The sequence below is a fragment of the Patella vulgata genome, chromosome 6, assembly GCF_932274485.2.
Source record: "Patella vulgata chromosome 6, xgPatVulg1.2, whole genome shotgun sequence".
Taxonomy (NCBI): Eukaryota; Metazoa; Mollusca; class Gastropoda; family Patellidae; genus Patella; species Patella vulgata.
In genome coordinates, this window is record NC_065884.2 from 68,406,470 (window position 1) to 68,424,555 (window position 18,086).

General features: G+C 35.9%; 1 protein-coding gene across 1 annotated transcript; it reads right to left on the minus strand.

The window, feature by feature from the left end:
* Nucleotides 1-9,124: 9,124 nt before the first annotated feature.
* LOC130013186 (toll-like receptor 2) lies at nucleotides 9,125-13,160 on the minus strand. Its single transcript, XM_056101897.1, has one exon. It carries the CDS (start codon nucleotides 12,928-12,930, stop codon nucleotides 11,923-11,925), a length of 1,008 nt encoding a protein of 335 aa, XP_055957872.1. The 5' UTR covers nucleotides 12,931-13,160; the 3' UTR covers nucleotides 9,125-11,922.
* Nucleotides 13,161-18,086: the final 4,926 nt, after the last annotated feature.

Genomic DNA, 18,086 nt, shown 5'->3' on the forward strand with positions numbered 1-18,086 from the left:
TTATTTGTATGAAAATAGGTACAGAATAGACGAAGCTACGGCCGTTTTTTAATTTTTATGCACCGCACAAAATTCGGCCACTTTTGGTCTGCGCAGAAGTTTCAAAAATAGTTTATCAAGTAGCCACCACATGGTTTCCCAATAGAAAATTAGGTCCCATATCGGTATCTATTACAGGCACTGGGAAATAGGCTCTACCAAAAAAAATAAAATAATAATAAATAATACCTAGAACTGCGAAGCAGTAATGACGGGTTTCACCGGTGCCACGTTACCCTTGAACTTATGTCACTTCCGGTACCAATGAAACCGTTAAACAGGTTTCCACATAAGCATTGCACACATGAAATAAAATGGACGCAGAAACAACCAAATCCAGCAATCAATTCATTTGCTACATGTCAGTGATCCTGTCAAAATTACATTACCTCCGGTGATAATTAAAATGTTAAATTGGTTTATGAAATCAGAAATAGCATCATCACATGGTGAAAATTTTATGTATCTGTATGATTGAATGAGTTCATTCTATTTGTTGATTGGAATCAAATATCATAATTTTAAAAACATTACAAATCTGATTCATTTGAATAAAATATCTGTTTTGAAGGCTAAAAATACAGTTTTTGCCAAAATTTGTTGATTGGGATCAAATATCATAATTTTAAAAACATTACAAATCTGATTCATTTGAATAAAATATCTGTTTTGAAGGCTAAAAATACAGTTTTTGCCAAAATGACGTTACTTCCGGTGATAATGAAAATCTTAAATTACTTGTATGAAATCGTAAATGGCATTATGTATCACACAGTGAAAATTTCATGAAATTCGAATAATAATTGACACTTTTATTGACAAAAAACCTTAAAAAGTGACCTGTTGAAAATTGCCTATTTCTCCGCAACTGAACAAGTTAGAAACCATTTTGTGATATCTATATGATCGTAAGGGTTCATTGTATTAGTTCATTTGAATCAAATATCAAAATTTTAAACAAATAACAAATATGACTCATTTAAATAAATTACTGGTTTCGAAGGCTATAAATACAATTTTTGCCCAAATTACGTCATTTCCGGTGATATTGAAAATGTTAAATTGGTTTGACCTAGTTAAAATTGACATTACACATCAAATGGTGTCACTTTTATGAAAATCGAATAATAATTGACTCTTTTACAGGCAAACTAGCGTAAAAAGTGACTCATGCAAAATTGCCCATTTCTCGGCAACTGCGCATATTACAAATTAATTTTCACATACATTCTCTCCGTATAGATTATTGCTACGAGTTTATGAAAGTTACGAAGTAATATTTTAAAATATGAAAACGCTGGATGGGTTGTAAATAGCTTAATTTTACACCTTTTTTCACCTTTTAATCGAAATAGCCCGAAAACGGAATCGAAATTAAAAAAACTGGTTCCAACATTTTGTGCGCCTTTAAAGGGCGCACAATTTCAGTTATACCAGATTTGAAAAAAATAATATTTGCTTTCGAAAAATGGTACCTAACTGTCAAAATTGTAGTTTTTTGTCAATTTACGCCACTTCCGGTGCCGACAGATAACACTATTGGTAACAAAAAAAATGACAATTGAGACAACGGAGCATATGAACTTTGTTTTATACAAATCGAACAATAAATAATTAATCTAGGACTGAAAAACTGAATTAGCCAATAGGGGCCAAGGAAAATTACCGAGACAAAAAATTTTCACATTTTTGCCCAAGTCAGAGGACTCGTTATATTTGTGTAAAACACGACTAAAAAATATTCATAAATAAAAAAGTTTTTTGTAAAAATTTAAATTTTCTAAGTTTAGCGCCTAATATCTGCGAAGATTTGCCGAAAATCAAAAATCAAAAGTAGCGTAGCTATGTGCCCCGTCTCCGGCTATGCCAAAATGCATCGAAAGTTAAAATCCAATAATTATTGTTCAAATTACTGCAATATTTCTAAAAACGATAGCTTCGGTGATTTCGGACATTTTGCATTGTCGCAGAACGTTCAAAATAGCTTTATCCTCTAAGTCACACCCACTTTTCCGATAAAACCGAAGAAATCGTAACGATCCGACAATCAGTTGCTGAGATCTACTCAAAACAAAAGAAGAATAATAATAATAAGAATAATAATTTTAACAAAAACAATAGTGTTTCACACAAGCTACGCAGTGTGAAACCCTAATAATTTTAGTAATCACAATAGGCTTTCAGACAAATAATAATTTTAGTAAAAACAATAGTCTTTCAGACAAAGTCTGAAAGCCTAATAATAATTTTAGTAAAAACAATAGTCTTTCAGACAAAGTCGAAATAATAATAATTTTAGTAATCACAATAGGATTTCAGACGAAAGTCTGAAAGCCTAATAATAATTTTAGTAAAAACAATAGTCTTTCAGAAAGCCTAATAATAGGACCACAGATGGAGGCAGACCATCATCAAATTTCACCATTTCGGTACCGTCTATTTATAGCAATTCTCTCTCTGTCTCTTTTCTCTCCTTTTGTATGCCCATTTTTGTTGAGTGTTTGGTCTAGACTGGGCGAAGAGGGTTTGAATTAACATCTTCTGCCAGGTTTTGGTAAATATTCATGATTTTGATTGGTCGAACTTAAACTTCTAGTAATAATATCAAACCGAAGACATTCTTAGTGTATAAAATCAGTTAACAAGTGATATGCCATTTCACATTCCAACATGAGGAATGGATACAGTCTCAGATTGGGTTGAGTGGGGTTCTTGTAGCGTTTGAACTACCGACCATGAAACGACTGCGGTAAACAGATCAATGTCCTTTAATCTTATTATAATTCATATTGACGTTTCAGCGATGTTTTTAACATTTGCCAAAATATATCTTTGTTGTCATTATCTTGCCATTTGATATAAGTAGTAGTTTTCAATAGAGCGTTCAGTGGTTTACTCATATTAACTGCTTCAATATCCTCTAGTAATACTACTACTATAGACTCTATACTCGTATCTATAACCAATTTCTGAGCTAAACTCATTTCAAATTGACACCATTTACTTCTAGCAAAATCATTGGACAAAATAACAAGAACTTTCCGACTGTCTTCCATGTGTTGTACAATATTATCAATGATCAGTTGTCCACCAAGAAAATCTCTTTCGTGGATACACAACTTAATGTTTTCACCTTCTTCCACGATAGGTAGAAGATCATGTAAAACCCAGTCTCCATCTTCTATACAGTAAGCAACAAAGGCGTCATGAGCAAAGTGTTTCTCTGCAATATCCAGCAGCTGTTTCGGTCTGTATCTCCACATATAAATATGATATTTAATATGCCAGATATATTTGTTGATAACAGAAGCGATCAAAATAACACAGATAAAAAAACATGTTACTGTTGTCACAGAGATAAACGCTCCGGTGTTATTCAAACAAATTCTCTCTGTTATATTCAGACATCTATAGCCGTCCGGATAATCCCAAAACTTGTTTGGTTCCCTATGAATCCACTGAATCAACCAAACCAATTCACACTTACATACGAGCGGATTATCATTTAAAGATATTATTTTCAATCTTGTCATAAACACTTCAGGCAACATTTTACTTGTAACAGTCTGAATTAAATTATGACCTGCGTTAAAGTTTTTTAATTTAATGTTTCTTTCAAAGAAATTATTTGGCCAGGATTTAATCAGATTCCAGCTAACATCTAAATAAGTAAGATTATGATAATATCGGATGGCAGTAGGTATTTTCTGTAACTTACAACCCAACAAAAATAACTGTTTAAGTGATTTCAGAGGAGCTATCGTTTCACTTAGTTTATCCTCCATTTTAAAAAAATTATTTTCAGCCAAATTTATTTTTTCTAACCGATCTAATCCATAAAATGCATGTTCATCCAGGCGGTTAGTAGTCAAAATGTTCTTTGCTAGGTCTAAAATTAGCAGTTTGCTGTTGTTGAACGCACGTTCGTGTATATAAAATGTTCTACTCTGTCCTGCGATAGACAACGAACTAAGAGACTTGAATGAATGAAAATAATCTGTTTTTAATGAGTCAATGGCGTTTAAACTCACATCCAGGACTTCAAGCTTTTCCAAGCAGTTTATATATTCCGGAACGAAATTACCAATCATGTTGCTTTGTAGTAGCAATTTTGTTAAATCTGGAAAGGAGTTCTGGCTAAGACAAAGGTTTGGTAAAGCAACCAAATTGTTATTAGAAATAGAGAGGTGTTGCAGATGGTGGCTAACGCCCGTTATGACGCTCGAGATATCGTTATGCGAAACATCTAATTTTTGCAATTTTTCTATTTCGTTAAATACTGTCATATTAATTAGTTTGATTCTATTCTGAGATAAATCCAAGGTTATCCTTTCCGTGGATTTAAAGTCAAGAAAAGTATCATGTGGAATAACTTCTAAAAGATTCCTACTGAGGGAAATCTTGGAGAGTTTGCTATTTCTCTGAAAACTGGAGAATAAATTCCGCAACGAATCTGAAGTGAGTAGATTATCTGTTAAATCCAATAAGTAAACCTGCGATAGATTTTGAAACACATTTTCGTCAATATACCGAATTTCATTATGGTGTAGAGTTATGCTTGATATTTTTGTGTTGCTTATGTTTAAAACTGTAGCTGGGCTGATATAAGGTAAATAATTATACTTTAAGTAGACTGCTATAGTGTTACTGGGAAATTTTGGAATGTAGGTAAGGTTTGTATTATAACAGCGAGCAATCTGATCTGCGCACTTGCATAGTCCGGTTGAACACGCATCCTGAACTGCCACAGATGGAAAACAAAGAGCAATGATCACAACAGCCAACATCTTACATGGATCTACCATCAAAACAGTTCCCTGAAGAAATAAATATTTATTTTCAGGCGGATGATACAGATGAAATGAAATGGGGTTTAACGGCCTTCATATCTCCACCATCCAGGTCGTTGGACAACAGTTTGTAAACGGATTTTTCAAATTCGGTGTAAAGAATTTCGGTCCCGAGAAGACGAACCTTATTGCTATTCAGCTTTCCAAAGCTACGACGCTCCCTTTTACAAAAAACTTGTGAACATGATAGAGATTGAAGTCTTTAATAGGTTTGGATCAAATCTGATGTGCAAATTATAGTCATGAGATGAGGATAGCTCTAAATATTCAGTCGTCTGCAACCTTCTGTTCCGGAGTTACCCCACCCCTTTTACCCGAAACCCTGTACACGTGATAGATGCTTCAGTTTTTAAAGGATTTTTCAAGCTTATGAACACGATAGAGATCAGAGGATCCCTTTATCAAATTTGTGAGGCTGTCGTTTATTTTTTTTTCATTTTCAGTGAAGCCTGTGGTAGTTAGTTTGGTGTGACTTAGAGGGGTTGTCTGTGTGCGGTCCTCCTGCACGTACTATTAGGAGACGTTTTCATTATACCGTCTACTTATAGCGAATGGCTAATTTAACTGTTTGCCAATTGAATAATGGAACGTGGTTAAATGTCTCGTTATACTTGGCTCATTTCAGAGATAAAGAAATGAAATGGGGTTTGACGTCCTACTGCTCATTGCAGGCTAACTTACACTCATTTTGTTTCTATGGTTTCACGTGCAATGCGAGTGGGGGATTTTACTCTGGCGTTCTCGGTTACTCTTCATTCAACTATATCTACAAGGGGATATTTTACGTGCACTGAATCACCATAACCATTAAACATACTTTTATCGACTCTCAATTAAAAAGTTATCTCAGAAAGTGTTGTACGTCTAACTCTTCTTAAAGTTGTACATCAAGCTCTCAATTTTCGCCTGTGACCTTTGACATCACGCGTGCAGAATTCCTAATCGTCTGGCTGTTGATTAGGGGAACCCTTACATTTTTGTCCTGTATACGCTCCATAAGTTTTTTTCGGGGAATCCAGTATTTTTCTAGTAAGATTGGATATCTCTACTTTCCATATATACCAAAATTACCATACTTTTATTGGAAATAACCACCCGATAAATCCTTTTCTGGGAACCCATCTTTAACATATAGAAGAGTATAATTTACAATTGAACCATGTTTTAGTTTGCTTACAATGTCATTTATATTGACATTCCACAACACTTGTGTTATCTATCGACGTTGTTATAGGCGTACGGACTCCATGAATGTTAAGGGGGCGGGAGGCAGAACCTGAAATGCGATTTTAAGGAGATTTAAGTTTTTGTGAAACAGGGCCCAGTAGCCTTTTATGAAGGATGTTTCACCGGACTCCTCTTACCAAGATAAATGTATAAATATCAGATAAGTTTATATATAAAATGGTCCCGTGTTGCATAGGCGTACGGGTTTGATCAATGTTAAGGGGGGTGGGTGGCAGAACCTTTAAAGCGCAAAAAGATTTCGGATACCGGTCGTCTGCGAGAGGGGAAAGGTACCATGTACAGCGCCCCCCCTCCTCCCCTTAAGAAAGATTATAAACGCGTTTTCCTGCTATTCCAGCCCTTGAATACAGCAACTTCAAAGTGATCTAATATAGCCTAACTTAGGCGGTAGACTCGGATTCCAATCAACTAATCAATCGTTAAGAGTCAACGGACACGAGATCGTCGGGAGAAGTTTTTGAAACGCGTTTTCCTGCTATTGATTTCGGGCATTTTATTTTGCACACTTTACCCGTCGGACCGAACTTTAGTGGGATAGCTGACACCCTTACCCCTCCTCCCCCCGACTCGTACGCCTATGGAAGTGATATGTTCAAAGACAAATTTTCACCTCACAAAAGAGGGCTTAGGTGGCCGAATGGTTAGCGCGTGCACGTTGGCTCGGAAGGTCTGTCATAGAGTCAGGTGTCATGGTTTCGATTCTCCTTTTGACCGTGACAAGGAGTAGGGTCCAACTTCGTGGGTTTTTCCTGGGTCCCCCGGTTTCCTCCCACTGCTAAAGACCCCTTCACGAAAGCAAATTATTGAAATAAAATTGAACGATATGTTAGTCCCGTAATGACCTACTTTGTGTCGCGTGAACGTTAAACCCCATTTCTCTCTCTTTCACTCTCATCCCACAAAAGTTTCAATTCAACATATAAAATCCAATGAAATGACCAATTTTACTTTTGCCCAAATCAAATACGTCTAATCGTATTATTTGTCCCATATATTGCCATATTACGAGATGTAATATACTTACTTTTGCCCAAATCAAATACGTCTAGTCGTATTAGTTGTCCCATATATTGCCAAATTACGAGCGATAATATACTTTAAGCCCTTTCGCTTACACAACTACAACATAACTGATATGAATATCCGGAATAGAAGGTCAACAGTATTAAAAAATATTTTAAAGGTGCAGTATGTAAGATTTAGATAAAGAACTAGCAGTTCTCGGTACAATAATTTTAAAATAGATAATGAAACGGAAATATACTGAAAATTGAAAATTTCAGTCAAAATACATTATTCCTACGAAGTTATGAATGTTGATCAGAATAGTGTAGTCTCGGTTACCATTGCTATTATTGCTATGACAACAAGTAAAGCCTCGATTATCCACTTTTAAATTAAAATATATAAATGTCTAATTAATAATTTATATAACAGAAAGGCTTGCAATATGCAGACATACACAACAATGTAAATCACTTGCTAACTCAATCAGATTAAAATACAGATCTATATTTCGTTTATACTTTCGATGGCCTCTAATACATGAAGATCTGACCAGTTGTATTGGGAGGTCGCGTCAGGGGTCATTCGAGTGGCTTTTGACATGTGACGTCAGACATTCTGATAAACCAATCAGCGTTGATGTTTCTAGAAGGATACCAACAGGCCCTCTGTCCTGCACCACTGACAAGGGGAAATCACGCCGGAAAATCACGCTGAACTTTCTCGGCCAACACCCGGGTCAAAATCGCGACCTCCAGGCTAGCGAGTCAGCGTCTTACTCACTTAGCCACCGTGGCTCCCCTTTGTTTAAGCAAACATGGCTAAGAAAAAGGGGTCCTTATCACTTTTGGTTAAAAGAAGACAAATGTTGTCTGGATTGTTAAAACTATTAAGTCAGTCAGCAAGTTGCCCTGGAAGTTCCGGATAAAGTGGCTCTTTTTTTTCTAGATGCTACCCATTGACCTAGCTTTCCAATTTTTCGAAAGCACCAAATATATTATGGTTGCCATCTTGGATCTTCGGAGCTTCCGTGTCTGTAAAAACCTATATCTGCCATTATCCCAGCTTCATTAGGATCACAATCTTGGTGTTGCAATCTGTATTTTCAGGGTCAATAAATACAATTATATAAAAGCCACCACTTTTAAGTGATCCATGACGATGTATGCTTAATCACCAATATTGCGATCTTCAGGGGTTTAAAGGCTCAATACCACTCCTGTTGTAACTGAATAATATGTCCCAATCTTTATTCTGGTCAACAAATTGTACTATTTTACATTATTCCAATTAATTGATGATACGAATTTTACCTAATTTAAAAAATTGGAAAAATTCAACTAAATGATTTGAAAAGTCTGACGTAAAGCTTTTCAAATGTGACTTGGATTTAAAAATATTTTTGAACCCTCTGGACAAGTAAAATAGGATTTAATGGATAATTTACACAACAGGTAAGACACTAACACATGTAGTACTTAGAACAAGGCTATGTTTTATTTTCTGGAGCTGTCAAGCCAGCAAGAGTGTTATTGTCCCTTTAAAAGCTGAAGTTGACCTTACGAAATAGATATAACCTTCAGGAAGTGTTTATCAAGAACTATGGGTGTAACATCTTCGACCCTGGATACATCCTCGGTATCCCTAGTAGTCTCATTCCGTTCTATTCCACTAACCCATGAGGGGGGGGGGACACGTATTCAAGTTATCCGTCCTCGATGATTATGCTATTTTCATCGACCAATCCCATAAATCGTTAATGGCAAAGGAGGTTGGCGAAGGGAAATAAGTCTCATCGGGTAAACTAAGGGAAGCGCAAATGCTCCCCTTCAAGAGACGAGGTTAGGAAAAGCCAGAAGGTAGCCCGATTCTCCTCAAGTGTCCCCAAGCAAAATGATATAAGACCAAATTATGCTAAATGCGTATTTATTAACATCAAATTACAATATTTATATTATATATTAACGCAAACCAGACAGATATTTACATATGTAGATTCAAGAGTTTTATTGAGAATGATATCTGAATTTGGCGTTTTTGTAATGTTGTTGTTGTTGTTGTTAGTGTTTAACGTCCGCTTCCACCGAAGGTGATATCGCAGACAAGTTGTCTTTTTTTTATTTTCATTATCTTAGCGCACGCGCAGGGGTCTTTCCTGTGGGAGGAAACTGGAGTAAACCCACGAGGTTGAGAAGGCGCCCCTATCTCCATGCCACATACGCTCACACCAGGGATCGAAACCACAACCGCAAGCCAGAGGTGACCGGCCAGCTAGAGGTCGAAGCGTGACACCCTAGACCATCCCAACCCCCCTCGTTTTTGTAATAAAACCCCCCCAAAAAACTCATCCTTTATACTCGAGTATCAGAGAGAGTACCCCCAGCGATTGAACCGAACCACTTATTTAGGTAAAACACCATCACACGCCACCAAATTATATTACCAAGTATATCTATAATAATTATAAACATAACAGAATGGTAATAGTTTAGAAACATTTCAGACAAAGAACGAATAGTATTAATTATAACAAAAGTGAAACATATACACGTTATACATATTTGAAATGAGTAAAACACACTACAGATTTTGATAATACAATAAAATATAAATGAATTAGAAATATATACATTATTTACATAAATCATTCAGTAAATGGTCATGATTGGGTTTATTTACCCTTAAAAAAACAAAAGCGAAACGAAAGCCGTTTCATTAGTAAGACTGGTTTGTAAACTATTTTTTGGATTGGTTCGTAGTCTCAAGCTACAATCAAGGTCATAGCAGATAATTTGAAATCATATGGATTAACCCAGGTTATTTTCACATTGGTATTATTATATGGACTGAAAGAGAATCGGTTTTAGGCGAGTGATTTGGCCTTGAATTAGAAATCGGATTCAGACCATATGGTCGTAACAGACTTTAGACACTACACTTATAATCATATAGCTTAGGCCTAACGTTACTTTTGAAATATTATCCACGTTACAGGCGCCTGTGGGGTATAGTGGAGTAGAACGGAATATGATCCACGGGGGAAACCAATGATGCCCACGAGAGACGGATATCCAAGTGAGAAAAACTGAACCAGGGTACTAGTGCAGGTTAACACGTTTGCGTGGCCGACTCGAAAGGATGGCAACGAATCTGAGTTTTCATTCCCTGGTCATGCAAAATTATAAACTATACGCGCCTTAAGTAAACAAAGTATGCATTGTCAACAATATAAATTCAACATTATTAAACAGATGGGCACAATGTGATTTATGATAAAGTTGACATACAAAAGAACATGTTAGTTACGTTAAATATATCGTAGGATTTGCTATTCATTCAAATTCAGCTATTTAAGTAAATGGGGATAATAATACTAATAATATGACTACAGATCACCAGTGATTTCCACGTTGACTTTAACGTTAATTCTTGTCTCTTAGACCGGTCTAACTTTTCCCAAATTGTCGTAGGGTAGAATGCTTTCTACCACTGATGGAGCAACATGTGGAAATCTCTTGCCCAAAAGCACGTGTTGTGTTCATCATGAAAACTTGAGATACACAAACTAGAAGAAGAGATAAATCAACAGGCAATTTTCCACCCTACACTTCAACCTGGCCAACCTCTTAACTCTTGAATCCTTCCGCCTCAAAATCATGAATATTCACCAATACCTGGCAGAAAATGCATATTCAAATCTTTTTGTTCAAATCTACACCAAAAATGCAACAAAGATCGCCATGCAAATGGGGGTGGGGCTGGGGTGGGGTGGGGAGACTAAACTAGCTTTAACCCTTGTATCGTGGGTGACGGCGTAGAAATAATCGATGAGCTGGATCCATATTCATAAGTGTAACATATTATCAAATATCCAGTCCCTCACTATATATATAACTACAGTGACCCAAATCTAATTATAGCTGTTATTAGTCTCGACTATTTAGGCGTCTACAGACTATAAATAAAACAATACTAACAAAATAAAACTAGCTTTGCCACACTATGTCGTACATACATTTTGTCTTTTCGAACAATATCTTATTTTCATTTACATTTTTCACATTATAATCCACGCCAAATGTTCTAAAATTGAAATGTTAACATTTATAGCTGCATTAGGTAAGATTAGATAAAGATCTGACAGTTGTCGCAATAATAGTTAAAACAAGGACAATGAAAAGAAGTCAAATTACTTCACACCGAGCCTAGATATCGGCGATACAAATATAGCATAGCCCCGATTGCAATTACTACCGTAAGCAGAGTCTCGATTATCCATTGTTACAGTAACCGCATCGACCACAAAACGTATTTAAATCTACTTATATCGCAGCCATCCGATGGAATCGAGAGTTGATTATGGCCTGGGTAAGTTAATTAATGTTTAATTAATAATTTATACAACATTTCAGGTCTAAAGAAAGGCCTAAATAAGCAGATTTAGCTCTTGCATAATGCCTGTTTAATTCCGAAAATACTATGAAAATATCAACTGTAGATTATCTACCTGGTTGGATTTAATCAGGTTAAAAAGAGGCCCATCAAAAGATTGATATTGTCTACAGGAGGATGTCAGATTGGTCGAACTTAAACTTCTAGTAATAATATCAAACCAAAACATTCGTGGTGTACAAATTCAGTTAACAAGTGATATTCCATTTCTGTATTCGAACATCAGAAATGGATACAGTCTCAGATTGGGTTGAGTGGGGTTCTTGTATCGTTTGAACTACGGACCATGAAACGACTGCGGTAAACAGATCAATGACCTTTAATCTTATTATAATTCATATTGACGTTTCAGCGATGTTTTTAACATTTGCCAAAATATATCTTTGTTGTCATTATCTTGCCATTTGATATAAGTAGTAGTTTTCAATAGAGCGTTCAGTGGTTTACTCATATTAACTGCTTCAATATCCTCTAGTAATACTACTACTATAGACTCTATACTCGTATCTATAACCAATTTCTGAGCTAAACTCATTTCAAATTGACACCATTTACTTCTAGCAAAATCATTGGACAAAACAACAAGAACTTTACGACTGTTTTCCATGTGTTGTAGAATATTATCAATGACCAGTTGTCCACCAAGAAAATCTCTTTCGTGGATACACAACTTAATGTGTTCGCCTTCTTCCACGATAGGTAGAAGATCCTGTAAAACCCAGTCCCCATCTTGTACACAGTAAGCTACAAAGGCGTCATGAGCAAAGTGTTTCTCTGCAATATCCAGCAGCTGTTTCGGTCTGTATCTCCACATATAAATATGATATTTAATATGCCAGATATATTTGTTGATAACAGAAGCGATCAAAATAACACAGATAAAAAAACATGTTACTGTTGTCACAGAGATAAACGCTCCGGTGTTATTCAAACAAATTCTCTCCGTTATATTCAGACATCTATAGCCGTCCGGATAATCCCAAAACTTGGATGGTTCCTTATGAATCCACTGAATCAACCAAACCAATTCACACTTACATACGAGCGGATTATCATTTAAAGATATTTTTTTCAATCTTGTCATAAACACTTCAGGCAGCATTTTACTTGTAACAGTCTGAATTAAATTATGGGCTGCATTTAATTCTGTCAATTTAATGTTCCTTTCAAAGAACTCAGTTGGCCAGGATTTAATCAGATTCCAGCCAACATCTAAATAAGTAAGATTATGATAATGTCTGGTGACAGTAGGTAGGTTCTGTAAATTACAATCCAACAGCATCAATACTTCAAGAGATGTCAGAGGGGCTAGCGTTTTATTTAGTTTTTCCTCCATTTTAAAGAAATTACTTTTAGACAGATCTAGTTTTAGTAACCGATCCAATCCACAAAATGCATGTTCATGCAGGCGGTTAGTAGTCAATGTGTTCTTTGATAGGTCTAGACTTAGCAGTTTGCTGTTGTTGAACGCACGTTCCTCTATATAAAATGTTCTACCCTGTTCTGAGATAGACAACGAGCTAAGAGACTTGAAAGAATGAAAATAATCAGTTTTTAATGAGTCAATGTAGTTTGAACTCACATCCAAGATTTTAAGCTTTTCCAAGCAGTTTAGATGTTCTGGAACGAAAGTACCAATTATGTTGCGTTGTAGTTGCAATTTCATTATCTCTGGAAAGAGGTTCCGACGATAACAAAAGTTTGGCAAAGCAGCCAAACTGTTATTAGAAATAGAGAGGTGTTTTAACTTTTCCAAACAATTAAAATATTTCGGAACAAAATTACCAATCTTGTTGCTTTGTAGTTGCAATGTTGTTAACTCTGGAAAGGAGTTTCGACGAAGACAAAAGTTTGGTAAAACAGTCAAACTATTATTAGAAATAGAGAGGTGTTGCAGATGGTGGCTAACACCCGGTATGACGGTGGATATTTTGTTATTCGAAACGTCCAATATTTGCAATTTTTCTATTTCGTTAAACACTGTCATATTAAGTAGCTTGATTCTATTCTGAGATAAATTCAAGGTTATCTTTTCCGCGGATTTAAAGTCAACGAAAACATTATGTGGAATATATTCTAAGCGATTTCCTCTGAGACTTATCTTGGATAGATTGCTATTTCTCTGAAAACTAGAGAATAAATTCCGTAACGAATCTGAAGTGAGTAGATTATCTGTTAAATCCAATAAGTAAACATGCGATAAATTTTGAAACACAAATTCGTCAATATTCTCAATTTCATTATGGTGTAGATTTACGGTTGATATTCTTGTGTTGCTAATGTTTAAAACTGTAGTTGGAGTAACACGGGGTAAATAATTATATTTAAAGTAGACTGCTATGGTGTTATCGGGAAATTTTGGAATGTAGGTAAGGTTTGTATTAGAACAGCGAGCAACACGATGTGCGCACTTGCATAATCCGATTGAACACGCATCCTGAACTGCCACAGATGGTAAACAAAGAGCAAGGATCACAACAGCCAACATCTTACATGGATCTACCATCAAAACAGTTTCCTGAAGAAAAAAATATATTTATTTTGAGACGGTTGAATTAAAATGGGTTTGTTAACGCAACGACGTGAAGTCAACATGTGGTTGGTTTGTTGTTCGTTATTTACAAGATATGGATTTATTAATATAATACAGGCACTACTGTGGGGAATACAGACCGGGAGTGGGTTTTTTATGGTTTATAACACATCAAGGTCTTTGAAAATAGATTCTTACAAGCTGCCTTTCTATAGCAGTGGTTCACAACCTTTTTTTGCCAACGGCACACCTTCGGACACATGAAAAAATTGCGGCACACCTGTCTAAATATATATGAAAAATATTTGACTTTTGCAAAATAAAAACATGTTAAGTCAGACGGCATACAATCATGATAGACAGAGACAAGTCATAGACACATAGAATGACCCAAACTAAATAAAGAAATACACAGCTATGAACTTATCGGTAGACACTCAAGGCCGATCAGATGGTTTTTCGCATTTTCTTAATGTGCCGTTCAAAATTTCGCGCCACACTTAGGAAGATCTTCGGCACACCTGTGTGCCTGTGTATAGAATCACTGTTCTATAGGATAGTAACGAACGAGCTAGTTTGCTGTTTGTTATTGGCGTTAGTTTCCAGCTTGTGAATATGATAGAAATGAAATTCTTTGAGGAACCCTCTTATCAAATGGGATCAATATCCATGCTATATTTGGATAAGCTGCTTTTTGGAAACTTTTTTTTTTCTTTGGGCTCTCTTGTATTTGTTTTTCATTTTGAGTGAAACCTGTGTAATTAATAGAGACTTTTGGCAAGCGTACTTTCCTGGTCCGTATCGCGTATCCGTATGGATTTTGCGTGTGACGTCACCAATGTGTGTGTATTTCTCATACGTGATACGGCACACGCATACGGCAGCTCGTATCGAAAAGCTTTCATACGATTAAGGTCCGTATAACATCGTCGTCTTTTTACCGTCTTTTTTGCTACTTTTAGACGCTGAATTTAATCATTATTTTTGATGGGTTTTTCTCGGAATTTTCATATTTTTACCATCTGTGTGCATGCTGGTTGATCTACGTGCTAATTTTAGGGAGGCGGGACCTTGCAAATCTGTAAATTATTTTATTCTATGGTAACGGGGTATGAACTTTCTGCGATGATACATGAGTGAAACCAAAAATTGACGTCGAGTCGAAGTCGAAGATTTTAATAAGATTCGACATTAAAAATGTTTTAATAGCCGTGCGGCTGTCGAGCGACATTACTCCCTCCGGGAAATTGTAGGCTAGGCATTTGACCAGTACAGGTGGTGATGCTGTAATAGAACTTACTCCAGCTCAGCCACGCGAAAATCTGCCAAAACTCTAAAACTTCATTGACGCAACGTATCACATATACCATACGGATACGTGATACGGATGGGAAAATTCCGATTGCCAAAAGTCTCTAATGAGGCTTGTTTGCGTGTACGTAGTGGGACCCCGCTGCACTTACTATTACGAGACGCTTTTAGCCAATGTCAAATTTAAAGGGGCATTATATAAGATTTAGATACAGAGCTGACAGTTCTCGCTATAATAGTTAAAAACATGGATAATGTAATGGGAATTTGTTTAAAATTTCAGTCAAATCACTCCATTCTGAGCCAAGTTACTAGCATTAGAAAAACAGTGTAGACTCGATTGTCATTGCGTAACAATGCGTAACGCATTAAAATGGCCTGACGATTCGTTTGATAACGATGAGAGGTTTTTTTCTCTTATACTTGAATTTTACTTATATTATTTATATATAACATTTAAGGCATAAAGATTTACAATAGACAGATTCAGCTCTTGAATAATATCCCTTCAACTGATTGCCGACTGAATAATGGAAACAAGTTAATTGTCTTGTCGGCACTTTATAATGAAAAGGGTTTAACGTCCTACTGTTCTACTCCGCCCGGACTCATTGGGGACTAACTAAAGCTGCATTTCCTTTAGTACGGATCCGGTCCGGCTCCGGTCCGGTTGCGGATACGGAAAAAAACACTTTCATAGAATTTTAGTAAGAGTGTTTCCTTATGTGCGGGTGTGGATACGTTTCTGTATGCGGCGTCCGGTACGGTTTTTCGAAACGGACCAGGTAGCGTTCGGTACGGAAACGCATGCGGAACCGTGTCCGTAAACGCACATAAGGAAACACAGTTTGGGTAGCCCGCACGGGAAAAAGCTAAAATTAGTTTTTTTCTTCTTTTACGAACCTTGACAATGCCGGTGCCATGTTGAAAAGAGGGGCCTTCGTCTTGAATAACCGCATAAAAGGATACACAACCTGCCGTGTGCTATGTCTACGGTACGGAAATGCAGCTTTACACTCATTTTGTTTGTTTGGTTTCACGTGCTATGCGAGTGGGGGAATTTTACTGTGCTCTTCATCCACCTATATCTACAAGGGGATATTTTACGTGCACTGAATCGCCATAACGATTAAACATACTTTCATCAGCTCACACTTGAAAAGTAAAAACGAGGCTTTAAAGGGACAATAACACTCTTGCTGGCTTGACAGCTCTAGAGAATAAATAATAGCCTTATTCTAAGTACTAGATGTTTAAGTGCCCTACCTGTTGTGTAAATTATCTATTAAATCCTATTTTACTTGTCCAGAGGGTTCGAAAATATTTTTAAATCCAAGTCACATTTGAAAAGGTTTACTTTAGGCTTTTTAGATCATTTAGTTGAATTTTTCTAATTTTTTGAATCAGGCGTGTTAAGATAAAATTTGTATCACCAATTAATTGGAATATTGTAAAATAGTACAATTTGTTGACCAGAATAAAGATTAGGACATATTATTCAGTTACAACTAGAGTGGTATTGAGCCTTTAAAAATCTCCAAAGTCAGTTAACACATACAAGAGTATAATTTATTCAATTTTATTGAACAATGTTTTAGTTGGTAATGTCATTTATATTTACATAACACATCGACGTTATCATAGGCGTACTGGGCTCGATAAATGTTTTAGGGACAGAACTTAGCGTGAATCGTGAAAGTGGGTACCTTGCGTGAAGACGGTTGTATAAACATTTATTTCTATCGTAACACCTCACTGGTTTGCACGAATAAAATGAATACTAAGACTAAAATATATATTTGAGTAACGTCCTTGTTGAATAAGTCTTAACCGTCGTAAATTTTAAACGGATTTCATCGATTATGAACAAACTACTCTACTTTGTTTATTATAAATTTACCTGTGTGTTTGAAATTACCTCCGGTTAAATAAAATCCATTGTACAACTAAATATCCAGGCGAATAAAAAAGTTCTCTCTTGTAAAATTGAACTCGTCACAAACTTTGACATCGAGAAATACAAAAATGGAAGCTAATTACGTCACATAACGGGATATATCATTTCATATAAGGGGGCCGAAGCAAGGCTTGTCTATCGTAACGGTGTTTGGCTCTGTTACGACAGTTATATGAATAAGCTATTGCTCTCGGACCCAATAATGAGTTTACAAACATAAATACGCCCATAGTCCGTTATTTTGTTTCCGTCTTGTGTTAATTATTTGGTTAGAGAATTTGTGGGATTATTTCTTTTGAACACAGGTGAAGAACAAAAAGAACGGCATTCGTTTTACGGGTCCTGAATCTCACCCTTGAATATCTTAAATATTTCCTGATGAACTTAAAGGGACAATAACACTCTTGCTGGCTTGAAAGCTCCAGAAAATAAATAATATCTCTATCTATGAACTAGATGTTTAAGTGCCCTACCTGTTGCGTAAATTATCCATTACATCCTATTTTACTTGTCCAGAGGGTTTGAAAATATTTTTAAATCGAAGTTTCATTTGAAAAGGTTTACGTTAGACGTTTCAAACCATTATGTTGAATTTTTCAAAATTTTCAAATAAGGTGTCTTAAGATGAAATTAGTATCATCAATTAATTGAAATATTCTAAAATAGTACAATTTGTTGACCAGAATAAAGA